This window comes from Pseudorca crassidens, chromosome 3 (assembly GCF_039906515.1).
Source record: "Pseudorca crassidens isolate mPseCra1 chromosome 3, mPseCra1.hap1, whole genome shotgun sequence".
NCBI lineage: Eukaryota > Metazoa > Chordata > Mammalia > Artiodactyla > Delphinidae > Pseudorca > Pseudorca crassidens.
The window spans coordinates 118,043,117-118,071,109 of NC_090298.1; the positions used below are offsets into that span (position 1 = coordinate 118,043,117).

The following is a 27,993-nucleotide window of genomic DNA, read 5'->3' on the forward strand; positions in this document are numbered from 1 at the left end:
GTGTAATATAAGTAGAGCTCTGTAGTGTGAAAGAGCTGGGCGTTTGAAATACAGAAAGAAGGCCAATATATCTGCTGTGTGGTGAGCAGTCTTCCTAGTCTGTGTTTTCACACAATTCTTACCAGGTAATAAAAGTTTAAGCAGAGTTGAAGACAGTCCTTCAGAGGCATGATTGGTCACAATTTGTCCAAATTTTTTGTCTCAAACATTTGATCTATAAATTCAAAACGTCAGGCTTTGACATTTAGATGTGAACATAAAGATCCCATTTACCTAATCTATAGAAATAATGCAAAACAGAGACCACACTGACATGCTTATTGCAGCATTCTGTGTAATAGCAAATTTAAAATGAACAACCTAAGTGATCGGCAATAGGGGAGTGAATAAAATTAAGAATTTGTAAAATTTCTGCATTGCTTAAAATTTTCAGTGAGTTTTTTCTTATATTTTAAAACACTAATTTAAAAAATTCAACTTCCACTCAGGAACTCAGAAATATTGAAAACCGTAGCCCACCTATACATCACACTCATCAGGCAAGGGAGCTGTGAGAAAAGTGAGTCTTTTTTGGTAACTCTGGATTTACATGAAGGGAAATGGATCCCAATCTTCTTCAGTTAAGTTTTTCTCTTTTGAAGTTTACATAACAGGTAATTACTCTTCATTATGGAGGTTTTAGTATTTATGCAAAACCAAGCCATAAATGAATCAAATAAAAACCAAAGCTACAGTAGTAAACTGACTCAGTTTGCTTATGCTGCGGATGTATTTGAAGCAAACTTTGTTTCTGCTGTAATTTATAAACTTTTAGAATGATTCTTTAATTTGAAATCAGTCAACCCCATTTAAAGCAGCTGTTTCTTTATACACTTTTCTACCATTTCAATCAGGCTTTAATTCAAATTTTTAATCCCTGTATGTTCAGACCCTAGTAAATAGGCAATAAATAGTTTGCTTTTATTCTAGGAATTGTTCTAAGTCCTTATATGTATCAACTCAATAGCCAACAACTCAAGGGCCCCCAGGTAGGTAGTATTATCACTTCCGTTTTAGAGATGAGGAAACTGAAACCAACAGATTAATTTACTTGCCCAAGATCAATCTCAACTAGGTCACTGAAATAGGATACAAACACAGGCACCACATCTCCTGAACTTGTGATTTTAATCTCTACTCTTCTTTAGTAAGTTTACAGTGACTAACAAGGCAAAGTACGGAATCTCGGTGCATTTACAGCCTAGTGAGGACATGAGCAACAGGTAACTTAGACTTTGGTATGATAGATGCGTAATAGTATTTATCCCAATAGACTATTAAAGAGAAAGAGTAGTAATTAAACTCCTTGAAAAAAATGTAAATAAGCTCAGGATTGAGAATAGTGAGAGAATGTGGTGAGATCAGGCTGAAAGAAAAGAATTTAGGATAGTTTAGGAATGTTCTTTATCTCCTGACCTCCAAATGGAGCAGGTGGATTGGAAACATAATGCAAAGATGACATTTCCCCATTTCTTTGCCTCTGCTGTTCCTCTTTTTCTTAAATTCTAACGTAACTGCTTCTTTTCCTACAAAACAGAATCCAATTGGTTAGTCCATTAAACCCCATTAAGAAACCACTTCAGAAGAGGATCTGATACCCACTACCCCTAAAAGAGCAAGACACATTATAAGGTGAAAATTACTTGCTTTTATTTATTGTGAAAACAACTTTATGAAATGATTTGCAATGCAAAACGTGGAAAACTGCTTTGAATAACTGGGACAATAGCTACAGCATGGGAAAACATATGTAAACAAACTTCACTGCCACCAAACTAGACTCTACTAATTTATCTCAGATGGCATCACAGAGTAGCAATGGCAGCTTCTGGTAAACGGAGAAACAGCAGCAAAGTCCTGCAGTGAAGCTTGAAGCTGTGATTAATTACTAAACTGAACTGTTCACTAATCCTACAACTTCCCTGCATTTATCTGTCTATACATTCCTACTTACTACAGGACAAACACCCACCAAAGTGGTTCCAAAAGACAAATGAGATAGAAATTCACAGTTATATTTGTCTACAAGACAAATCCAATAGAAGGCAGTGGAGGAAATTGGGAACTACTGCAAAGTTTTACTATCTAGTCCAGGTGATGAAAACAAAGTTTTTCTTTCAAGGCTGACCACTGTCAGGAATGAAATTAAGTATCAAAACTCTGCTCACTTCTCTAGGAGTGATTCTAGCTCTTCTTGCAAAGAGCTGAGCTGCTCCTTTTCTCGGTCTTCCTTTTGTTTCAGTTCATCCAGCACAGCCTGAAATCTGTTCTTGAGAGCCAGGTTTTCCACTTTCAGGATGAGATCCTCCTGTCGCTTTGCCCTGTCCTGGGTCTCTTGGAGCTTGCCTTTCATGTTATCAATCTGTTTCTGAATTCCCATAACCAGCTGATTAGTTCCCTCGTCTTCTTGGTGGTGTTCATCTGACTCATTTAGCTTGTCCTGTAGCTGCCTTTCCAGATCTTCCTCAGTGTCAATGATGTTTATGTCTTCTTCATCTTGATGCTGTGTCTCATCTTCATCTTCACTGCTGCTGCTAAGGTCATTGAATATCTCCCGAAGCTCATCATGTTCTAATGAGTCACGGCCCTGCCTGTGGCCAGACATTCCTGGGGAAGAGATATCAAGGCCTTGGTTTTCTGCTTCTTTTGTTTCATCTTCAGCAATTATTTCCCAACGGGTACTGACAGCTTCAGCATCTGTGCTCAGCAACCGCTTTACTTCTTTTTCCACATCTGGAGACTCAATATACTTCTTCTTTGCTGTCTTACGGAACCTTCTCTTTCTGACATTTTTTAGAGGCAGAGTAATTCCATGGTTCCATACAAACTTTTTCTCTTTGTCCTTATCCTTTTTCTTGCTTGCTTTGGGATCAGCAGTGGCAACTGGTTCCTCAACAGGAGGATAGAGATCACCGTCAACTGTAGCGACAAGCATCTGAGAGACATCAGCTGTCTTGTAAAAGGTTTTTTTATCAATGGTTTTCAAACTTTCCATAACACATGGCAGATCTACCAATTTTGACGCCAATGGGACCCGGTCCACTCTGACAATTCCATGACGCCCATCAGGGTGTAACTCAATTGTCAGTCTGTCCTTCAGGTTGACATGACCAGACTGTACCGCCCGCCTCACGGTAGAGGCATACTCCAGAGGTAGGCGTAAGATAAACTGGCTCTCTAGTTCGTGAGGAGCATCATCTTTGCTCTTACTCATCTTTATTTCTTTGTAACTCACTTTTTCTCTAATAACCACTTGTTGCACTGAAAAATTTCAGCTATTTCAACAGAAAGACCACTTCTTTATAAATTGAAGTCTTTAATTACAAAGAGTTCTAGGTAGAACGGCAACAAAGCGTCTATTCTGAATTAAGCCCCAAATCTTTGTAAATACGCTGTAACAATACCAGTCGTTACTGACGCATTGCCTTACTCAGGTCCATTTAAATCTATGAGCTGCAATGCCACGTTCCAACCTCTAGATGCCGCTGCAGGACAACGCAGGGAAAGCAAATGGCGGCTCCCACGGAATGATTTTCGGCACAGAAAGTAAGGCTCAGCAGATACTCCCAATCCACAAACTCTCCCGGAACAAAGATACGCAAAAAGCGGGGCGTAGTGAGCTGTCTTCGCCTCGGGTACTTACAATCCAGTGACGATTATAAGTCCAGTTTCTCCGGACAGGCGCGAGCGGAAAAGGAAGCCACTCAGAGCAAGGTGGCCGGGAGCCGAGCGTCTCCTTCCGAATTCCTTTGTTCTTCCCGGCACCTGGCAAAGCGATCCGCTGATTATCGGTGAAATGGCGGAGGACGGGCAACGCGAAATCTCGCCAAAAACCGCAGCTCCAAACGCCAGATTCTGCAACTCCGCAGCTCAGCGGGCCTCCGTCCGTTAACGGCCGACCTAGCCGAGAAAAGAGAGCTACGTCACCACACGGGACGGGAAGCTGCTGTGAGTCGCAACACGCCTCGGGCGGAAGTGCGGGCTGCCCCAGCGCGCGCAGGCGCAACGCCCGATTACGCGCTCAGGCGTGTCTTGTCGTCTCGCGAGAACTTGGCCTTAACGGGAGAAAGACTGTTTTAAAGACCTGTTGATTTAGGGTTTCCCTGGTGGCGCAGTGGTTGGGAGTCTGCCTGCCGATGCAGACACGCGGGTTCGTGCCCCAGTCCGGGAGGCTCCTGCGTGCCACGGAGCGGTTGGGCTCCTGAACCGTGGCCGCTGGGCCTGCGCGTCTGGAGCCTGTGCTCCGCAACGGGAGAGGCCACAGCACTGAGAGGCCTGCGTAACGCAAAAAAAAAAAAAGCTGTTGGTTTTTAAAAGTAACGGTTCTAAGAAGGACATAGATTCTCCCGCCCGCCTCCGCTAAGCCAGGGCTTTTACCGGATGTCTGTGGGGCCGGATACCTCCTAGGCTTCCGCGTGATTGCCGGAGATAGGGCGTCCATGCGGAAATGGTGTTTGTTTCTGGAACCATCTCGGCATCTCCACAGGCTATATTCAATCTGGAGCCGATAAAAGAACTCTATAACTAACCATACCGTGGATTTTAAAGTATCCAAGTCAGTGGAGTGAGGACGTGCAGCCTACCATAACTCTAAGTCTGTGTTTGTTGATTATGAAGATGGCCGTAGGGGGCCCGTGACTCGGTCTTTTTCTGTTTTGAAGACCCCCTGAAGGAACAAGGGTGATTCCTCTTTTTTCTTTTTCTTTTCTTTTTTTATACAACAATTTCTTATTAGTCATCCATTTTGTACATATTAGTGTATACATGTCAATCCCAATCTCCCAGTTCATCCCCGCCCTCCCCTCCCCTGCCACTTCCCTCCCTTGGTGTCCATACGTTTGTTGTCTGCATCTGTGTCTCAATTTCTGCCCTGCAAACCGGTTCATCTGTACCATTTTTCTAGGTTCCACATATATGCGTTAATATACGATATTTGTTTTTCTCTTTCTGACTTCACTCTGTGTGAGTCTCTAGATCCATCCACGTCTCTATAGGTGACCCAATTTCGTTCCTTTTTATGGCTGAATAGTGATTCCTCTTTTTAATGTGTTTGACGTAAATATAAATGTAAACAGAGAAGGTAGTGTTCTTCTGGAGGCCCATGTTCATTTAGGACAGTTGGCTGAAAGACGAATAGTCTGATTAAAGTAGAATATAATTGAAGTATTACTTCCTTCTACTCATTTGCCAGTAATTTTTAAATTAGTTTGGAATTTTAAAAAATCCACCTCTACTGTTTGGATAACTTTTCTGCTTGCCTCTTCTTTAGGTGGTCAAGTATTCTTCAACATGTATTTATAGTACTTCAGTTTAACTGTGTTAACAGTTTCCACTTATTCCTATTCATTTCCATTTATTTATTAATAGGATCAATTTGGTAGACTATTGAGGTCACTAAAATTTCAATTTCTATTATCTAATATATCAACACCTGCGTCTAAGTTTTAGAGAATTCACTTAAAATGTGATTAACATTTAGAAAATTCACTTTATTTCTTTATGTACTTATTGTCTCCCTCACCTAAGATTGGAAGCTCCATGATAATCAGGAGTCTAATATCATGTTCATCCGGTCCCAGTGCCTAGTATCAAAACGTGGGAGATAAAAAATATTTGCTAATTGAATGAAACAATTGATCCATCCAGAAAGAATATAAATACAATCTAAATCCTATAGTAATTTGTCAGAAAATACATTCTGTGTCACCTTAAAATGAGATAGAGCCACTTTATATATACATTTCCTCTCCAGTCACGGACGGTGCCAATTGTTATGAGGCCAGAAGTTTGCAAATAGCGTGTGTGAATGTGATCCCTTTTGTTTCGTAGACTGTGCTACTGTGTGTCATGGGGTGGAATTTAAATGGTTTGGTACCAGTCTGGTTTTTTATGTTAAGTTTGAAGGAAAATTATGCTCTTCTACATAACTGTACTTTAGTTCTTTGTTCTGTAATGTGTTGAAGAACGTTAGCTGATGTATATGTAATTTCCAGGATGATCTATTTCCTCTTTTTGAAGAAGTTTTTCCAATGTGCTTGTCCCTTAATTGTACCTGATTTTACTTCATAGATATGAGTTTAGCATGCTAGCCTTTGCATAATGCTTTATTTAACCCTATAAAATGTGAGGCCGTGCTTATACATGAAAATAATCCAAATATTGCTTTGCATTTTAATTGCCTATGAGTTTTATGATGCTCATATATCTTTGTCACAAAAAATAACTTGAGATAAATTCTGGGCAATTCAGATTTGCCAAAATTATCGTGTATTTTAGTTATTAAACCTTGAAATGGAAGGTTGTCAGAGATAATTAAAAGGATCAACTGAAGTTTCCCCTAAAGTATCTACCTCCTTCAATCCTGAAACATATTTTCTGTTTTTGAGTTTAATACATTTTCTGAATGCTGTTTTTTGAGGGGTAGTTACATTGATCTTAAAGGTAAGGGCCCTGCCACATCACCATTACCTTAATGTCTATTGATTAATCCAGTTGTTGTTCTTGTTGTTGTTGTTTTGACTGGGTAACTGAATTTTATTTATTTATTTTATTTTTGGCTGCATTGGGTCTCTGTTGCTGCACGTGGGCTTTCTCTAGTTGGAGCGAGTGGGGGCTACTCTTCGTTGCATTGCGTGAGCTTCTCATTGCGGTGGCTTCTCTTGCTGCAGAGCACGGGCTCTAGGTACGCGGGCTTCAGTAGTTGCAGCACGCAGGCTCAGTAGTTGTGGCTCACGGGCTTAGTTGCTCCGCAGCATGTGGGATCTTCCCGGAGCAGGGCTCGAACCCATTTCTCGTGCATTGGCAGGCAGATTCTTAACCACTACACTGCCAGGCAAGTCCCAAGGAACTGAATTTTTAATTTTGTTTATTTTCTTTAACACCTTTATTGGAGTATAATTGCTTTACAATGGTGTGTTAGTTTCTGCTTTATAACAAAGTTAATCACCTATACATATACATATATCCCCATATCTCCTCCCTCTTGCGTCTCCCTCCCACCCGCCCTACCCCACCCCTCCAGGTGGTCACAAACCAGCAAGCTGATCTCCCTATGCTATGTGGCTGCTTCCTACTATCTATTTTACATTTGGTAGTGTATATATGTCCATGCCACTCTCTCACTTCGTCCCAGGTTACCCTTACCCCTCCCCGTGTCCTCAAGTCCATTCTCTATGTCTGCGTTTTTATTCCTGTCTTACCCCTAGGTTCTTCATGACATTTTTTTCCCTTAAATTCCATATATATGTGTTAGCATACGGTATTTGTCTTTTTCTTTCTGACTTACTTCACTCTGTATGACAGATTCTAGGTCCATCCAACTCAGTACAAATAACTCAATTTCGTTTCCTTTTATGGCTGAGTAATATTCTATTGTATATAGGTGCCACATCTTCTTTATCCATTCATCTGTCGATGGACACTTAGGCTGCTTCCATGTCCTGGCTATTATAAATAGAGCTGCAATGAACATTGTGGTACATGACTCTTTGAATTATGGTTTTCTCAGGCTTATTCCCAGTAGTGGGATTGCTGGGCTCTATGGTATTTCTATTTTTAGCTTTTTAAGGAACCTCCACACTGTTCTCCGTAGTGGCTGTATCAATTTACATTCCCACCAACAGTGCAAGAGGGTTCCCTTTTCTCCACACGCTCTCCAGCATTTATTATTTGTAGATTTTTTGATGGTGGCCATGCTGACTGGTGTGAGGAGATAACCTCATTGTAGTTTTGATTTGCATTTCTCTAATGATGTGTGATGTTGAGCATCCTTTCATGTGGTGGTGGCAATCTGTATATCTTCTTTGGAGAAATGTCTGTTTAGGTCTTCTGCCCATTTTTGGATTGGGTTGTTTGTTTTTTTGATATTGAGCTGCATGAGCTGCTTGTAAATTTTGGAGATTAATCCTTTGTCAGTTGCTTCATTTGCATATATTTTCTCCCATTCTGAGGGTTGTCTTTTCATCTTGTTTATGGTTTCCTTTGTTGTGTAAAAGCTTTTAACTTTCATTAGGTCCCATTTGTTTATTTTTGTTTTTATTTCCATTTCTCTAGGAGGTGTGTCAAAAAGGATCTTGCTGTGATTTATGTCATAGAGAGTTCTGCCTATGTTTTCCTCTAAGAGTTTGATAGTGTCTGGCCTTACATTTAGGTCTTTAATCCATTTTGAGTTTATTTTTCTGTATGGTGTTAGGGAGTGTTCTAATTTCATTCTTTTACATGTGGCTGTCCAGTTTTCCCAGCACCACTTATTGAGGAGGCTGTCTTTTCTCCATTGTATATTCTTGCCTCCTTTATCAAAAATGAGGTGACCGTATGTGCGTGGGTTTATCTCTGGGCTTTCTATCCTGTTCCATTGATCTATATTTCTGTTTTTGTGCCAGTACCATACTGTCTTGATTACTGTAGCTTTGTAGTATAGTCTGGAGTCTGGGAGCCTGATTCCTCCAGCTCCGTTTTTCTTTCTCAAGATTGCTTTGGCTATTCGGGGTCTTTTTTGTTTCCATGCAAATTGTGAAATTTTTTGTTCTACTTCTGTGAAAACTGCCATTGGTAGCTTGATAGGGATTGCACTGAATCTGTAGATTACTTTGGGTAGTATAGTCATTTTCACAATGTTGATTCTTCCTGTCCAAGAACGTGGTATCCCTCTCCATCTGTTTGTATCATCTTTAATTTCTTTCATCAGTGTCTTATAGTTTTCTGCATATAGGTCTCTTGTCTCCTTAGGTAGGTTTATTCCTAGGTATTTTATTATTTTTGTTGCAGTGGTAAATGGGAGTGTTTCCTTAATTTCTCTTTCAGATTTCTCATCATTAGTGTATAGGAATGCAAGAGATTTCTGTGCATTAACTTTGTATCCTGCTACTTTACCAAGTTCATTGATTAGCTCTAGTAGTTTTCTAGAAGCATCTTTAGTATTCTCTATGCATAGTATCATGTCATCTGCAAACAGTGACAGCTTTACTTCTTCTTTTCTTATTTGGATTCCTTTTATTTGTTTTTTTTTCTCTGATTGCTGTGGCTAAAACTTCCAAAACTATGTTGAATAATAGTGGTGAGCGTGGATAACCTTGTCTTGTTCCTGATCTTAGTGGAAATGGTTTCAGTTTTTCACCATTGAGAACGATTTTGGCTGTGGGTTTGTCATATATAGCCTTTATTATGTTGAGGTAAGTTCCCTCTATACCTACTTTCTGGAGGGTTTTTATCATAAATCGGTGTTGAATTTTGTCAAATGTTGTTTTTTTAAATCAAATCCACTTGACATATAGAAACACTCTAAGTTGATAAAAAGAATTACACCCCTGTGGTTGTTCCATAAAATATCTGTGATACTGGTGAACCAAAGATTTGGGGGGGAGCAATAAATTCCCCAGTGTGGTAATAAGCCTCACAGGGCTTCCTACCTATGATAAAGGAGTATCACAATCGGGCTAATGCTGTATGATTGAAAATTCTCTTTAATAAACTTTCAAGTTCCTTATACTGTGGAGGTTAAAAAAAAATGTGAGTGATGGAAGAAGCCTTGTTTATATTTTGGAGATTGAAAATTATAGGAGTGAGGAAATAGCAAATACCCCCCAAAATACACTTATATACTGTTCCAGCAGTATATAATCAGTAAAAAGCAAGTTAACTAAATTGTAGCAGTCTCTTGTATCAAATAGGATGCTTTCGATAGAAAAAAAGACCAGCCTAATTTACACTGGTTTAAACAGTAAGAAAATGTGTTATCTCAAAAACCAGGTAGTCTAGAGCAGCTCTGTCCAATAGAAATATAATGTGAGTCACAGGTGAAAGTCACATATGTATGTTAAATTATCTAGTAGCCACATTAAAATGCCAAAAGGAAACACGTGAAACTACTTTCAATGACATTTTATTTAACCTAATTACCAAAATATTGCTCAACATATAATCAATGTATAAAATATTAACAATATTTTACATTCTTATTTTGTACTGAATCTTCAAAATCAAGTGTTTATTTTACACTTACAGTACATCTCAGTTTGGACTAGCCACACTTCAAGTGCCCAGTGGCCACATGTGGCAGGTGATTACTCTGTCGGACAGCGCAGTTCTAGAAGTATGGCTGCCTCTAGGCAGGATCGAATTATGGTCTGGCACAAATTGTTTAACTCTTGCTAATTTTGGATAATGAACATTTATTTACACTTTATTATTCTTTCAGCTTTACCCTCACCTCCTTGTAAATTTCCAAAGTCTGTGGTCATAAGAAACCTGCCAGCAGTAACTGGGGAACTTCCTTCCTTGTCCATAGTAAGTTCAGAGAGTGGCTCTTCCCAACCACAATCTGTCTTTCAATTTGATTGGACCAACTTAGACTATATACCTATCCCTGGCTCAATAGTAGTCACCAGTGGAATACCCTAAGCCTGTGATTTTCAAAATGGTGGGGAGAAGGAGACATTTGGTGATGTCGAGAGACATTTTGATTGTTGCACCTGTGGGATCTCCTGGCCCCTCATGAGTGCTGCTAAATATCCTATAATGCACAGAACATCTCCCCCCAACAAAGTTATCTGACTCAAAATAGTACCAGGGTTGAGAAACCTTGCCCTAAGCTTATTTTTAAATTATTAATTGTTTTAAGCCACATTTCTAACTAAACATGGGCAAGAGGAATGAGATCACCAATATTGGTTTAGACCTATCAGAACCTACTACAGCTATGAATGGGTTCAGCTGCCCCTTAGGTGCACAGAGGGTGGACCTCTAAACTAAAAATGAAGTGTTAGAAGAGAGGAAAGAGCATGGGCAACTGTCATAATTTATTTGGGCTGCTGTGTCAAAATATCATAAACTGAGTGCCTTATAAGCACCTGAAATTTATTTCTCAGATCTGGAAGCTGAGAAGTCTGAGATAAAAGTACTGGCAGCTTTGGTGTCTGGTGAGGGTAGGCTTCCTGGTTCATAGGTGGCAGTCTTTTTTGCTGTAACCTCACATGGTGGAAGGGTGGAGGAGCTCTCTGCAGCCTATTTTACAGGGGCACTAATGCCATTCATGTGCACTCCAACCTCATGACCTAATCACCTCCCCAAAGCCCTGCCTCTAAATACCATCACATTGATTAGGTTTCAACATGTGAAATTTGGGGTGTTGGGGGGGCACAAATATTCAGTCTATAGAGGTAACCAGTGGTATCCATGAAAGAGCTGATTATTGGGAGGAATATAGTAGTATTTATGTAATTCAAAAAAAGATACAAATGCCCAATAAGCACATGAGAAGATGCTCAACATTACTAATCATTAGGGAAATGCAAATAAAAACAACAGTGAGATACCACCTCACACCCATTAGGATGACTGCTATTAAAAAAACAGGAGGGGCTTCCGTGGTGGGGCAGTGGTTAGGAGTCCACCTGCCGATGCAGGGGACGCAGGTTCGTGCCCCGGTCCGGGAGGATCACACATGCTGCGGAGCGGCTGGGCCCGTGAGGCATGGCCGCTGAGTCTGCGCGTCCAGAGCCTGTGCTCCGCAACAGGAGAGGCCACAACAGTGAGAGGCCCGCGTACCGCAAAAAAAAAAAAAACCAAAAAACAGGAAATAATAAATATTGGCAAAGATGTGGAATAATGAAATCCTTGTGCACTGTTGGTGGGAATATAAAATGGTACAGCCACTGTGGAAAACAGTCAGTGGTTCCTCAAAAAATTAAAAATTGAATTACTATATGATCCATCAGTTCCAATTCTGTGTGTATACCCTAAAGAATTGAAAGCAGGGTCTCTACGAGATGTTTATACACCCTTGTTCATACCAGCATTATTCACAATAGCTAAAAGTTAGATGCACCCCAGGTGTCCATCAACCAATGAATGCATAAGCAAAATATGGTATGTGTACATACAATGGAATATTATTCAGCTTTGAAAAGGAAGGAAATTCTTTTTTAAAATGGAAGTATAATTGACTTACAACACTATGTTAGTTCCAGTTGCACAGCACAGTCATTCGATATTTCTGTACATTACAAAATAATCACCCCCACTGTAAGTGTAGTTGCAATTTGTCACCATACAAAGTTACTACAATTTTATTGACTATATTGTACTCCCCATGCTGTACATTTCATCCCTGTGACTCATTTATTTTGTAAATGGAAGTTTGTACCTCTTAATACTCCTTGCCTGTTTCACTCATCCCCTCACCCCTCTCCCTTCTGACAGCCACCTGTTTGTTCTTTGTATCGTGAATCTGTTTCTGTTTTGTTATGTTTATTTGTTTTGCTTTTTCGGATTCCACATATAAGTGAAATCATATGGTATTTGCCTTTTTCTGTTTGACTTACTTTACTTAACATTATACCCTCTAGGTCCATCCATGTTGTTACAAGTAGCAAGATTTTGTTCTTTTTTATGGCTTTGTATATGTACCACATCTTATTTATCCATTCATTTATTGATGGGCACTTAGGTTGCTTCCATATCTTGGCTATTGTAAATGGTGCTGCAGTGAACATAGGGGTGATTACATCTTTCTGAATTAGTATTTTCGTTTTTTTCAGAAACATACCCGGAAGTGGAATTGCTGGATCATGTGGTAGTTCTATTTTTAATTTTTTGAGGAACTTCCATATTCTTTTAAAAAGGAAGGAAAATCTGATATATGCTGCAACATGGATGAACCTTGAGGATATTATGCTATGTAAAATAAGCCAGTCACACACACACGCAAAAGACAAATACCATATGATTCCACTTATATGAAGTATTTAGAATAGTCAAAATCATAGACAGAGCAAGTAGAATGGTGTTTGCCAGGGGCTGGAGAGGAGGGAGAATGAGGAGTTACCATTTAATGGGTATAGGTTTCAGCTTTATAAGATAAAACGAGTTCTGGAGATGGATGATTGTGATGGTTGCATGACATTATGAATGTATTTAATACTACTGAACTGTACACTTAAAATGGTTAAGTTGGTAAATTTTATGTTATGTGTAAAATTGTAATTAAATAATGCGATTACTGATACTTGAAAATTTTTGTCAGTATTTTCTACCTTTTATTTTGCAAGTTTCTTTTATATTGTAGAATATACAGTGAGAATTTCCTTTTCTCATGTAAAATTCTTTTTACAGTGGGTAATTTCTTGAGTAAAAAATGTTTAATAAAAAGAAGCTTCAAGTGTTCTTCAAAGGGAAATGTCAAGAGGGAAATTGTGTAAGAATTTTTATTTTAAGCTGATGTGAATTTTAATAAATTAAAACGTTTGATTTAAATTTTGTGGAAAGACCACTTTATTAGTATTTTGTCAAAAAGAAATAGTGACTTGTAGCCTTTATACTGAACCAACTGGTATTGTAAAAATAAGTCCCGGAAATAAAGCAAATACAGTCTCCTGTGAGGACTTTCAGAAATAACATGTGGTAGCTATCCTACTGGACCTCTGGGTGCCGCTGTTGGCCAATCCGTGGCTTAGAGTGAAACAAAGGAACCCACTGGCGGTTCTGACGCAGCGATGTATGCACATTTTTGAGAAACACACCAGGAGCGGACTCTGCACGCCATCTCTCTTGCAATCTGCTCCAAATATCTGGGTCAGGAAGGTCTGAGAGAGCTGCTGCCTTTTCTTTCCAGCGCACCTTGGTAATCCGAGGAGCAACTGTAGCGAGGTGCATTCGGTCCTACGAAGCAGCATCGTGAAGAGAGAGAAGTCTCCCCACAGGGAAGACGCGGGAGTGCAGGAAGCGCTGTTTCCTTTTCTGATGTCTTTGTTCAGCCTAGTGAACTGCGCAGCAGTTACGCTGAGAGATTCCGGAAGAGATAGCCGAGGATTTAAAAGTGGGGAATCTCGCCAAAGATCTACATGTTGGTGACAAGAACCATGGGTGAGTGCTGAGAAGCCTCTCTTTACTGCCAGTAAAGAGAGTAGGAAGGAACAAATGACAGGATAGATCTAGCCAATAGGCCAAAGGAAGTCCCTAGGCCCCTTGAATCTGAAACCTTCACTGGAAATCCTATAAATGTTTTTTATATAAATTATTTATCCTGGATATAAATAATATACGGCTTTGAGCACAGCCATTTTGTTTTGAAAATTCTGGAAAACATCTTAATAGGAGCAAAGTTTACTCCTAAACTGCAGTAGATATGGATGCTGCAAGTAATTCTCTACAAGTTTATCAAATTAATTTCAGTTAACCATCTCCCTCACTGCCCAAAGTAAAAGAGAACACTAGGGCAGTAAATATTCTGGTTATTTATTGGAGAAATCTGGACCAGAGTAGCAGAGCTGCCACCACTTAGTGGTGGGGAGGAGTCTCAGGGCAAGATGCAGGTCTTGGATGCCAAAGCCAGTCCTCCCATGCTGAGCTACAAAGTATACAGCAGAGTCTGCCTGCCAGAGAACCTCCTTGTCTGCATTCTTCAGGTGATCCCTGCTGACCTAGATGACACCCTTAAGGTAGAGTTCTACACTTTCCACATGGTCTCACAGAGCATACACAGTATATTCAATAACGACAGCACCATCTTTGATTTTGAAGAATGACTGTTATATCACAGCTTAGAAGAGAAGACTGGAGACAGTTAAAGGCGCTTTTCACAATCCTGGTTGAAACGCAGGTTGAGAACTATGATACAGTGCAGGTGATTTTCAGCTGAGTGTTTAGTCCTATTAGAGATAAGAACTGTGGTTGCTCTAATCAAAACAACAGGACTCAGAGATTTCTTGAAGAGAAAAGTGAAAGATATTGTAGAGAGTAATAAACACATAGCCAAACAATTCACAACAAAGAATTACTATGTAATTCTTTGTAAGCTACTGACAGAAAGGATTCTAAACCAGGAGCAGATTCGGAATCACGAGGTAACGAAGACAAGCTGTCCCTCTCCTCCAGTGTAAGCATTAGCCTGCATATAACCCACATCAACAAAAATGCTCTAATTTTCCAACAGGTCTACTGTATGGTCCAGGAGATTGGGAATGGGAGGCTCACCCAGAGCCTCCATTGCACACTTTAGCACTTCCAACTGAAACTTGGTGCCCTAAGTGCCTCCTATTTTTCCTGACCAGTGACCTGGGTGCTGTTGTCTGACGTGTCAGTGAGTGCAGAGCACAGTGGTGTTCACTGCAGCCTACCTTTGAGCTGACTCTGTGGCCTGGGACCAGTGCTCTGTGTCAGCCTGAGCCTGCCTGTAATGGTGTACTACCACTGCAAAAACTCACAGAAGACGTGCTATGCTGGGAGTTGCACCTGGAAGTCACATGCCTCTTCAATGGGGCATCACACACTGCAGCTCGACTACCTGGTCGCCAAGGTGACTGGGGCGCAACACCTGACTGTCCTATCAGGTGTCCTAATCTGACTCTTCAACCTGAGAATGCACAAGAGCAAGATGCCCACTGGAGCACTGCAGATGACAGAGACAACGTTCTCTGGGGCTTGCTGGTCACCATGCTCAATGACGACATTCGTCATGCTGCAGCTAGTCTTTGCAGGAGTTGTGGACAGACCTCAGCGACCACCCAGCACCTACTGCCAGAGCTACAGCTTTACCTGGTCATGGCCTTTTCGCCTTGATCTTCATGTTCTTCTTCCTAGCAGTGACTCTGGCCATAGCCTGGTGCCTGCAGTGCTCCTCCAGCCCTGCAATTCAGCCTGGTCCAAGACTGGACGTGGAGTTGCTCCCACTTCAGCAAGAGAGATTTGCCCTATTCCTACAGTCAATATGTGACTTCAGATATTGCAAAGTCTTAATTTCTTCAAGTTAACTCAGTAACATCTTCAACTAGATAGTTTCTGTAGTACCAGCAGTGAAGCCTTAACTATTACATTGGATTCAAATGTATTCGTGTGAGTTTTAACACTTTTATTTCATAAATATCACCCTGCTGTAAGCAATCCTGCTTATTTTTTGTTGTCTTTAGGGGTGTGGGAGAGCTCTACAAGTTTGCTTGCTAGTTTCTATGTATATTTTGATTTGTTTCGTTAGCCCAGAAAATTCCTTTGGGCAAAACTTTGTGCCTATTAATGTACGTTCTGAAAAATTATGTTTCTGGCTAAAGAGTTCTTTCCTCGAAATATTGAAGGAGGTTCACTGCATCTTTAAGTTCTGCTCTTGGGCTACATTATATTTGTCTTTGAGAAGCTGGGAAACTGTAGATTTGGTTGTGTAAGAACATAGAGTCTCTCTCCAAGAACTATTCTGGCCTTTGATTGTTTCCCTGCATCATTTTCCAGAGCCTTCTCAGTCATGCTGTCCATGGGTTGGCTGCCAATATCTGGCCCAATTTGTTCCTAAAATTGTCAGCTTCTGGAATGCAGAGATCATTCTTCCCTAACTTCTGTGTAAGGATAAATAAATCACACTAAGCCCAAGACACTTCAGTTAGTAACCTTTTACTAATTTGCAATGAGTAAAAGAAGGAAGGCAATATAGTTTTAAAATCTTGCTGTTTTAGAAAACCAACTTCTTTTGGAGAAAACATTAAGTGTGGATGTAGGAGAATACATATTATCCTAATATAGACTATCTAAAAATAAAGATGTGGCCTTTTTATTTTCAATTTTGAAAAATATCACTACCTCTTGTGTCTCTTAAATTTAGTCTAAATTAGATATTCATGTGACATTTTTCCAATGAAATTCCAAGAGCCCAGTGGTTTTTTGTTGTTTGTTCGTTTTGGCCACGTGGTGTGGCACGCGGGATCTTAGTTCCCCGACCAGGGATCAAACCCCTGCCCCCTGCAGTGGGAGCATGGAGTCTAAACCACTGGACTGACAGGGAAGTCCAAGCCCAGTGTTATTTTAATATATCAAAATATATTACTTTCAGCTGAGTTGAAGGTCTTTTAAAAGCCCATATTAGGGCTTCCCTGGTGGCGGAGTGGTTGAGAGTCCACCTGCCGATACAGGGGACACGGGTTCATGCTCCGGTCCGGGAAGATCCCACATGCCGCGGAGGGCCTGGGCCCATGAGCCGTGGCCGCTGAGCCTGCGCATCCGGAGCCTGTGCTCCACAACGGGAGAGGCCACAACAGCAAGAGGCCCGCGTACTGAAAAAAAAAAAAAAAAAAAAAAAGAAGCCCATATTAAAGGTCTTTTTAAATCCACATAATACATAGATGCTTCAGTAAAAGAGGAAAAATAAGGATGGAGTAAAATATGTCCTTCAAAATTCCAAGGTTTCTGCTAAATATTCAGAGCGCAATGGATAGGAAATGGGATAGTCCAATTTTTTAAAGTCTTGCTTACACTCTAAAAGTTTATTTTTCCTTTTAGTTTTTTTCATCCTCCAGTCAAAGGGCATTTGCTCTTCTATATGGCCTGTGAAATTATCAAGTGATCAAAATGTGCTACAGAAGAAGTGGAGGAATGATTTGTCCCCTTTGTGATACTTCCTGACTAGCAAATGGAAAGCTGATAGCTTGGGAATACTACTGGAATATCCAGGATAGCTTGGATTCTACTGTATGTTACAATTAAGCAATATGTAGATGTAACTAATTAAATGAACACAGCAATTTCTCCTTTTCATAGTTATAATGTATAATGCTTAACTATTTCCTTGACAATAAACTAAGACTTGAGGAAAGGTTGATCAGGTTAGTGAGAAGAGAAAGTCCAAGTATTATCTAGGAGTGCAGTAACTGGTTAGGACTCTGGGTGCCGCTGTTCACCAGTCTGGGAGATAAAGGCAGCGCGCGCGCGCGCACACACACCCACACACAAACACACCGAGGGGAAAAAAAAACTTCTTAGAACCTCCATCACTGCCAGATTGAAAACAGACTCCCTGAGGCTGCCCAGATCCTACTTCAGGACCCCTTTATGCTCTGAATTCTCCTGAAAATTCGGTTAATTTAGACTCAGAAGAGCAGAGAAACAATACTGTTGGTGCCAGACTGGGAGAAAACTACGAAGCAAGAGAGCAATGCCGATTCGAGTGAAGGTGCTCGGCTGCCGCAGGCTGGTCTTGCTGTTCCTTTTTCTGTGGATGTTGTTGGAAGCCCAGGCTGGGAAGATCCGCTACTCAGTGCCAGAAGAGACAGACAAAGGTTTCTTTGTAGGCAACCTTGCCAAAGACCTGGGACTACAACCCCAGGAGGTGGCGGAGCGGGGAGTCCGCATCGTCTCTAGAGGTAGGACTCAGCTTTTTGCTCTGAACCCGCGAAGCGGCAGCTTGGTCACCGCAGGCAGGATAGATCGGGAGGAGCTCTGCGCTCAGAGCCTGCAGTGTCTGGTGAGTTTTAACGTCTTGGTAGAGGACAAAATGAAGCTTTTCCCTGTTGAAGTGGAAATAATTGATATTAATGACAACACTCCCCAATTCCAGTTAGAGGAAGTAGAATTTAAAATGAATGAAATAACCACTCCAGGTACCAGGATCCCTCTACCTTCTGGGCAAGACCTTGATGTGGGTATGAATTCGCTCCAGATGTACCAGCTCAGCTCCAACCCTCATTTCTGCCTGGATGTGCAACAGGGACCTGATGGGTCCCAACAGCCAGAGTTGGTGCTGCAGAGTCCCCTAGATAGGGAAGAAGACGCTGTCCACCGCCTCCTCCTCACCGCTTTTGATGGGGGCAACCCAGTCCGTTCAGGAAGCCTCCGAATTCGAGTTCAGGTGGTGGACGCAAACGACAACCCTCCAGCGTTTACTCAAGCACAGTACCACACGAGTGTTCCTGAGAACGTGCCGCTGGGCACTCGGCTGCTCACAGTAAAAGCCACGGACCCAGATGAGGGAGCCAATGGGGAAGTAACATATTTGTTTCATAATATAGACCACAAAGTGGCACAAGTATTTCACTTGGATTCTTACACAGGAGAAATATCAAATAAAGAACCTCTGGATTTCGAAGAATACACAATTTATCCAATGGAAATTCAAGCTCAGGATGGTTCAAGCCTCATGGCCAGAGCTAAGGTGCTGGTCAAAGTTCTGGACATAAATGATAATGCCCCAGAGGTGACCATCACCTCTGTCACCACTGCAGTCCCAGAAAACTTTCCTCCTGGGGCCATAATTGCTCTTATCAGTGTGCACGACCAGGACTCCGGAGACAATGGTCACACTACGTGTTCCATTTCTGGAAATCTACCCTTTAAATTAGAAAAGTTAGATGATAATTATTACCGTTTAGTGACAGAAAGAACAATGGACAGAGAACTTACCTCCCAGTACAACATCACAGTAACAGCAGCAGATCAGGGAACTCCGACTCTATCTACCGAAACACACATTTCACTGCAAGTGACAGATATCAATGACAACTCCCCTGTCTTCCTCCAGGACTCCTACTCCACCTACATTCCAGAAAACAACCCCAGAGGTGCCTCCATTTTCTCCGTGACTGCCCACGATGCTGACAGCAATGAGAATGCACGAGTCACTTATTCCCTGGTGGAGGACACCATCCAGGGGGTACCTCTATCCTCCTTTGTCTCCATCAACTCAGACACTGGAGTCCTGTATGCGTTGCGATCCTTCGACTATGAGCAGTTCCGTGACCTGCAATTGAGAGTGACTGCAAGTGACAGCGGGGACCCGCCGCTCAGCAGCAACGTGTCACTGGTCATATTCGTGCTGGACCAGAATGACAACACACCTGAGATTCTGTACCCCGCCCTCCCCACTGACGGTTCCACCGGTGTGGAGCTAGCACCCCGCTCCGCAGAGCCTGGCTACCTGGTGACCAAGGTGGTGGCTGTGGACAGAGACTCAGGCCAGAACGCCTGGCTGTCCTACCGCCTGCTCAAGGCCAGCGAGCCGGGACTCTTCGCGGTGGGGCTGCACACGGGCGAGGTGCGCACAGCGCGGGCCCTGCTGGACAGAGACGCGCTCAAGCAGAGCCTGGTGGTGGCGGTCCAGGACCACGGCCAGCCCCCTCTCTCGGCCACTGTCACGTTCACAGTGGCGATGGCTGACAGCATCCCAGATGTGCTGGCCGACTTGGGCAGCATGGAACCCTCCACCAACCTGGACAACTCCAGCCTCACGCTGTACCTGGTGGTGGCGGTGGCCGCGGTGTCCTGCGTCTTCCTCGCCTTTGTCATTTTGCTGCTGGCGCTCAGACTGTGGCGCTGGCATAGGTCGCGTGTGCTCCAGGCTTCAGGAGGAGGATTGACGGGCGTGCCCGTCTCTCACTTTGTGGGCGTAGACGGGGTGCGGGCTTTCCTGCAGACCTATTCCCACGAGGTCTCGCTCACCGCGGATTCGCAGGTGAGTCACGTGACCTTCCCGCAGCCCAACTACGCTGACACGCTCATCAGCCAGGAGAGCTGTGAGAAAAAGGATTTTCTATCAGCACCCCAGTCTTTACTTGAAGACAGAAAGCAAACATTTTCTCAGGTAAACTTTGTGTAGTAAATTTATCTAGATAAAAATAATTCCTGACTTTACTTACTTGCTTCCATTCTTTACTACTAACAGTTCTCTATTTCCCATGTATCATTGTAGCTTTCTATTTACAAATCCTGGGAAATCATTAAATGTTTATATCCGAGTATATTTATCATTGTTCTTTCATTAGAACAAAGAGTTCTAATGAAAAGAGTTGTGGAAAGAGCACTGCATTAGAAACAAGGAGATTTGGCTTCTAAAGTTTTCTTGCTTGCTTCTGGCCAAATAATTTTATTTGTCTGGCTTTACCATTCTCTTATCTAGCAAGGATTGGGTTTTACTAGAAAAGGTCCACCAATATTAATGTGACTAATACTGTTTTCAAATATCCTTAAGTTATAAATATCTCCTAATTTATCCTTAAGTTTAATGTAGATGTCATCTGTCAGGGCGCTGTTTTATTTGGGGACATTTGAAAAGGTAAAGATTGTCTAAAGTAGTATTTTTAAGTTGTGTTAATGTAAAATTATGGAAATCTAGGTAAGCTGCAAATTTAAACTTTCTTAGCCTTTTGTTTAGTCATTTATTTTGACATGTTTTATGCATGCTCAAGAATGCATCAACTGTTTAAGTAACATGAAATTAAGTAATAAGATGAATGACAGAAAATTTTCTGTGCAACTTGAGAAATAGTTTGAAGCCTCGTGATTTGTATATTATGCCTGTAATGTAAACAACTAACAGAAATCAAGTATATATTCCATTTTAATGTGTGTAAGCTCTTCACAAGAAATGCATTGTAGGGGAGTAAATCTATGCTTTGATATACTTACTCTGCTCCAATAAATTAAAGATACATGTATAAAATAAAAAAGAAGAAAGCAGAAGCATAGTCAGGCACAAATAAAAGATAGATAGCTAAATGGACCGAAGATGGGACAGAAAGTGGTGAGCCAGGCTAAAACTAAAGTGGGAATTCTAGTCTTGTACTTAGATGAGATTGTTCAAGCAGTGTAATAGGGACAAAAGGGCTTCGGGCTAAACAAGGGACCTGAGCCAGGCTTACTGCTTGCATCCAAAATAAGCAGTTAGGCCCCTTAGCTAGTTAAAAAGGCGGAAAATCACATAAAAACATTACCTACCAGTTCCCATGGTCGTAACTTGTTGCAAGCTAAAGACCAAGGGAGTAAGGTGGACACAGATGCTGGCTTCAGGAAATGAACACTAAGTCTCTCAGACCTGAGCTGTGATATTCAGAATACCACTGCGGCATACCATTAAAGTGCCATTAAAATACCTAGTTATGGCCTGGGACCTGGAGAATTCTGGAACTTTCTTTTGCTAGTGAGAATTTCCTGCCAACAAATTATTATTTTTTAGGTAATCTTTATTTTCTCTGATGGCTTTAAAAAAAAATTCTCTCATTCTTGCTGTATGTCTAAGTGTGGATTTTTATTTTTATTTTCTGTTTGGTACCAAGAGTATACTCTCAATACCATAAGTTGTTACAATTTAAAATTTTCTCAACTCTTATAATTTAAAACTTTGCTTCTGTGTATATATAAATGACCTTTTAACCTATTGAAACACCAAGATTGCCAAGTTGGTTGATTTTTTTTTTTTTTTTTTTTGCGGTACGCGGCCTCTCACTGTTGTGGCCTCTCCCGTTGCGGAGCACAGGCTCTGGACGCACAGGCTCAGCGGCCATGGCTCACAGGCCTAGCTGCTCTGCGGCATGTGGGATCTTCCCGGACCGGGGCACGAACCTGTGTCCTCTGCATCGGCAGGCGGACTCTCAACCACTGCGCCACCAGGGAAGCCCTTGGTTGATTTTTTAAATCCATCTATTCTGCTGACAAGATACGTGCTTAAAATAAAATTATACTGAAATACTGAAGGTAAAGATGTCGATAGATATGCACACACACCCTACACACAAGAAAGCAGTCATGTCAATTTAATATAACACCAAAGTAGTGTTTAAGGCAACAACATTAGTGGTGATTTTTTTAATGAACTGATCATACTTATAAAAAGAACAGACAACCAAAAGGATATAAAAATCATGAGCTCCTATTACCAAACAATATAGCTTTGAAAATAATACAGATTATTTTCAAATCTGAAATTTAAAAGAGACTTTAACACAGTTCCATAAGAAAGAATACATCACACAGGCAGAAAATTACTAAGCACACAGCGTATTTGAATAACAGAATCTATAAGCTTGATCTGACAGATTTGTTGGGTATTTGTACACACAACAGATATAGAATAGCCAATTTTTACATGAACATATGGAAAATCTACAACAATTTACTACATAGTCATCACAAAAATGGTAGAGCAAATTTCAAAGTACAAATAATATACATCCCTTATGTAGTTAAATCACAAAGTGGCTGCTGAGGAAAATAGGGAGGGATTAGTAAAAGGGTACAAACCTTCAGCTGTAAGAGGAATAAGGCCTTAGGACCTAATGTATAGCGTGAGACTACAGTTGACAACACTGTATTGTATAATAGAAAGTTGCTAAGAGTAGAACCTGATGCTCTCACACACACACAAAAAGGTAAATATGTGAGGCGGTGGATGTGTTAATTAGCTCAGTAGAGGAATCCTTTCACAATGTATACATATATCAAATCATCATGTTGTACACTTTAAATATCTTACAATTTTATTTGTCAATTATACCTCAATAAAGCTGGAAAAATCACACAGCAAACATTTTAAAATAGTAGAAGGAAACAGAAAAGTTTGGACATTTAAATCTACAACCCTGAATTACTCTTGGATTTAAAAAATCACAATGAAATAAAAACTATAAGAATTAAAATATTACTTATTAAAAATTGTGGAATGCAGAGAAAAGAATATTTAGGGGTAAATCTGTAGACAACTATAAGAATTTCAAAAAGCAAATGATTTAAAACAAGTGAGTTTAGCTTGCCACTCAAGAAACAGAGCAAGAAAGATATAATATTAGCATAAATTTAAATAAAATAATAGGAAAAGTAACAAAAAGTATAAATTATTGAAATGCAAACAAAGAAGAATTATGATGATGAAGCAATAGAAGCCGACACCAGTGGGGAGAAAATGAAACTACTGTCAAGTCCAGTGCTGGGACTAATATCGGCTAGTCAGATGGCATGACTAAAATTCGTTTTAGAGATCTTAAAAGAAAACCCCAAATTCTGATTATAGACAAAGACCTGGAAAAGAGAAAGGGAAGGAAAAGCAAGTGAGACTAGGAAAAAATAAAACAGCTTAATACGAAGCAAGAAACATGAGTGGGAAATAATATACAGAGTAAAACCAGATGTTGTCAAAGACAAAGAAACAGAAATCTTTAGAGAACTACAATAAGGGATGTCGAGCAGTTATTTAATGAGACTCAAAAGTATCAAAACAATGTTGAAGAAAAAGTTTTAAAAAACAGACTAGGGGCTCTACTAGAAAACATGGTGAGTTAATATCAATTGTTTCCAATAAATATTTCATCAGGGTTCTCAGAGGAATGGGTTAAAAATGAAAAAAGTTCAATGGGGAAGAAGCCAAAAGGCAAAAAGACTGAAATGAGACCAGAAGTGTGCAATCTCGCTCAAGAATGTTGATTCAAAATCCTATCTACTATATATGTAATATTTATAGCTTACGACTAAATGGGGTTTATTACTTAGGGATGCAAGAATATTTCAATATAAGAAAATCTAATAATATAAAACTTCATATTAGGGGATTGAAGATAAAAAGCCATATGTTCATTTCAATAGAGGCATAATAAAGGTCTTCAGAACATTCAACACAGGATTAAAATCTTTTAGCAAACTGGAAATTGAAGGAAACGTCCTTAACCTGATAAAGAGTATCTATCAAAAACTCATAGAGCTACCCAAAGCAATCTACAGATTCAGTGCAATCCCTATCAAAATCCCAATGCCTTTTTTTGTATAAATAGAAAAAAAATCCATCCTAAAATTCATATGGAGTGTCAGGGGACCTCAAGTAGCCCTAACAATCTTGAAAAGAACAAGGAACAAACCACCTTCAGTTTCCTTAATGTTCGTGCTGCCTCTCACCTCCAAGAATTTGTACTAAGGTTCTAGAACACTACTCCAGCCTCTTTCTTGATCCAGTCATACCCTTTAGGATCCAGCTTCAATCTTGTCCTGGAAAAGTCTTTCCTGACCCCCAAATCTAGGCTGGATACCCTTCCTATGTATTCTCCCATTGCCCAGGGTTTCCAACCATCATAGCAGTTACCATACTCTATTAAAATACTCTGTGTACTTTACTATGTCCTCCCTTATCCTGTAAGCTTCCTGAGAACAGGGACTGTGTTCATCAGGTGCACCATTTCTATCTCCAGCATCAATCAGGCAAAGTGTCAGGCCTTAACTGGGTAGTCACCCAATTAAATGTCCGAAAATTCAATAATTTAAATACAGATTTGGGGGGAAAAATACAGGTTTTGAAGTTCAATACTAAGCCATTAAGCACAGAAATTTAAAATATATAACATTAGAATATAATGTAGCTAATATTTTTAGATTAATCCTATTGTCTCTGAATATAAAATAAGAGGTTGAAGATGTTTGGCATAAGGGCAGAGGCTGCCTTGATTAATGCCTCCAACGTTCAATGATACTCTCCTTGCAACTACTATCAAGGTCACATTCATTCACACCATTCTTATTCATTCTGAAAAAAAGACTCCTGACTTGAAAGAGCTACTTCTAAGGTATCTTAGAACTGTAAGATTCTTCAAAACAACTTGAAAGTCACAGGGGCAACAAATAATAACTTGGGTTTACCAGAAAGAGTGCAGAAATTACTTAGGCCTCTGGGCGTCGCTGTTGACCACCTAAGAAGTAAGCCTGTGAGACATCCACTCCAACATTACGGCTTGCATAACACAAAAGGCTGGGCGTTTGGCCCGCAAGCTTCGGGACGGCAAAAAAAATTAAGTCCAGCAGCCCACTACTTCTCTCCACAGTTACCTGGGTCCCGTGAATGCTGGTCACATCAGACCCTGAGGAATAAAGATTGAAATCCCGGCCTGGATGCTGGAAGTTGCCTGGGAGAAAAGACTGCAGCTCAAGAAATGGCGGCTCTGCTAAAGTTGCCAAACCGCGGAAGGCTTGTCCTGCTGTGCCTTCTTTTGGCGACCCTATGGGAGGCTGGAGCTGGGCAGATGCGCTATTCTGTGCCAGAAGAGATCGAAAAGGGCTCATTCGTGGGCAACATCGCTAAGGACTTGGGACTGGAGCCTCAGGAGTTGGCGGAGCGCGGAGTCCGCATCGTCTCCAGAGGTAGGACGCAGCTCTTTGCTCTGAACCCGCGAAGCGGCAGCTTGGTCACCGCAGGCAGGATAGACCGGGAGGAGCTCTGCGCTCAGAGCGCGCGGTGTCTGCTGAGTTTCAACATATTCCGGGAAGATAAATTGAGTATTTATTCAGTAGAGGTGGAAATAACAGATATTAACGATAATGCCCCTCGCTTTGTAGTAGAGGAACTGGAGCTAAAAATCAGTGAACTGACTATGCCAGGATTCCGGATCCCTCTGAAGAGCTCGCATGATGCAGACGTCGGAGAGAACACCCTCCAAAGGTACGAACTTAATTCAGATGACCACTTCTCCCTGGACGTGCGAAGCGGAAAAGATGGGAATAAGTATCCGGAGCTGGTGCTGGAACGCGCCCTTGACCGTGAGGAAGAGGCCGTTCACCATCTCGTTCTTGTGGCTTTGGACGGGGGCGACCCTATCAGATCTGGCACCTCCCGCATCCGCGTGATGGTCCTGGATGCGAACGACAACGCGCCTGTTTTTACACAGCCCGAGTACCATGTAAATGTTCCAGAGAATACGCCCGTAGGCACCCGGATACTCACAGTGACCGCCACTGATGCAGATGAGGGATACAACGCTCAAGTGACATATTTTCTGGAGAAAATTCCTGAAGAAACCTCAGAGGTATTTGAGCTTAAGTCATCATCTGGAGAAATAACGATCACAAAAAGCCTAGATTATGAGGATGCCAAATTCCATGAAATTGATATTGAAGCTCAGGATGGTCCAGGCCTTCTGACCAGAACGAAGGTCATTGTCACTGTTCTCGACGTAAATGACAATCCCCCAGAATTTTACATGACGTCTGCTACCAGCTCAGTTCCTGAAGACTCTCCTCCAGGAACCATAATTGCACTTTTCAATGTACATGACAGAGACTCTGGGCAGAATGCATTTATCACATGTTCACTCCCAGAGAACCTTCCTTTCAAATTAGAAAGGTCAGTGGACAATTACCACCGACTGGTTACAACCAGAGTCCTTGACAGGGAACAGTTTTCTTTATACAACATCACTGTGATCGCTAAAGATGGAGGGAACCCATCTCTGTCCACAGATGCTCACATTTTGCTGCAGGTGACAGACATCAACGACAACCCTCCCACCTTTCCCCACATCTCCTACTCTGCCTACATTCCAGAAAACAACCCCAGAGGTGCCTCCATCTTTTCCATGATGGCGCATGACCCTGACAGTGATGACAACGCCCATGTAACCTATAAGTTGGCTGAGGACATCATTCAGGGGGCACCTCTGTCCTCCTACATCTCCATCAACTCTGACACTGGCATCCTCTACGCGCTGCGTTCCTTTGACTATGAACAATTCCATGAACTGCAGTTGTGGGTGACAGCACATGACAGTGGGAACCCACCGCTCAGCAGCAACGTGTCACTGAGCATATTCGTGCTGGACCAGAACGACAACGTGCCGGAAATTCTGTACCCCGCCCTCCCCACCGACGGTTCCACGGGTGTAGAGCTGGCACCCCGCTCCGCAGAGCCCGGCTACCTGGTGACCAAGGTGGTGGCTGTGGACAGAGACTCGGGCCAGAACGCCTGGCTGTCCTACCGCCTGCTCAAGGCCAGCGAGCCGGGACTCTTCGCGGTGGGGCTGCACACGGGCGAGGTGCGCACAGCGCGGGCCCTGCTGGACAGAGACGCGCTCAAGCAGAGCCTGGTGGTGGCGGTCCAGGACCACGGCCAGCCCCCTCTTTCGGCCGCCGTCACGCTCACCGTGGCAGTGGCGGACAGCATCCCCGAGGCCCTGGCTGACTTGGGCAGCATCAGGACCTATACCAACTCCGACGACTCAGGTCTCACACTCTACCTGGTGGTGGCGGTGGCTGCGGTCTCCTGTGTCTTCCTCGCCTTTGTCATTGTGCTGCTGGCGCTCAGGCTGAGGCGCTGGCACACGTCGCGCCTGCTCCAGGCTTCAGGAGGCGGGTTAGCGGGTGTGCCCGCCTCTCACTTTGTGGGCGTGGACGGGGTGCGGGCTTTCCTGCAGGCCTATTCCCACGAGGCCTGGCTCACCGCGGACTCGCGGGGGAGTCATGTGATCTTCCCGCAGCCCAGCTACGCGGACACGCTCATCAGCCAGGAGAGCTGTGAGAAAAAGGATTTTCTTTCAGAACCTCAACTTATACCTGAAGACAAAGAAGAAACTTTTTCTCAGGTAAATTCTCTTCGCAATATACCTGTGAGCTACTTTGCTAAAAGAAATAAATTTACCTAATTACTTAGCTGTCTCCACAGTTTACCATACCTTTTCTATTTCC

General features: G+C 41.9%; 3 protein-coding genes across 8 annotated transcripts in view; 2 read left to right on the top strand and 1 right to left on the bottom strand.

Moving 5' to 3' along the window:
* Positions 1-1,664: 1,664 nt before the first annotated feature.
* Positions 1,665-3,981, bottom strand: LOC137221806 (transcription initiation factor TFIID subunit 7). Its single transcript, XM_067732069.1, has one exon. The coding sequence runs from the start codon at positions 3,251-3,253 to the stop codon at positions 2,204-2,206; it is 1,050 nt and encodes a 349-aa protein (XP_067588170.1). The 5' UTR covers positions 3,254-3,981; the 3' UTR covers positions 1,665-2,203.
* A 129-nt stretch (positions 3,982-4,110) lies between these two features.
* On the top strand, positions 4,111-20,383 carry LOC137221801 (protocadherin gamma-A1-like). 3 transcript variants are annotated; one of them, XM_067732056.1, is made up of 4 exons: positions 4,111-4,719; positions 10,235-10,323; positions 12,576-13,899; positions 14,969-20,383. In XM_067732056.1, exon 4 carries the CDS (start codon positions 17,948-17,950, stop codon positions 20,381-20,383), a length of 2,436 nt encoding a protein of 811 aa, XP_067588157.1. In that variant the 5' UTR covers positions 4,111-4,719; positions 10,235-10,323; positions 12,576-13,899; positions 14,969-17,947. The 3 variants fall into 3 exon arrangements, with proteins under 3 accessions (XP_067588157.1, XP_067588160.1, XP_067588159.1); XM_067732059.1 differs by having other exon boundaries at positions 13,649-20,383; XM_067732058.1 differs by lacking the exon at positions 4,111-4,719 and having other exon boundaries at positions 7,063-10,323; positions 12,576-20,383.
* Positions 20,384-25,263: 4,880 nt separating this feature from the next.
* LOC137221796 (protocadherin gamma-C4) overlaps positions 25,264-27,993 on the top strand; it is a 169,302-nt gene continuing 166,572 nt past the window's right edge. For 2 of the 4 annotated variants that reach the window (XM_067732039.1, XM_067732044.1), the window contains exon 1: positions 25,470-27,890. In XM_067732039.1, coding sequence (XP_067588140.1) covers positions 25,470-27,890 — 2,421 coding nt within the window. Of the gene's footprint in view, positions 27,891-27,993 lie in introns of all 4 variants that reach the window. The other 2 variants (XM_067732037.1, XM_067732030.1) reach the window with 2 other exon arrangements.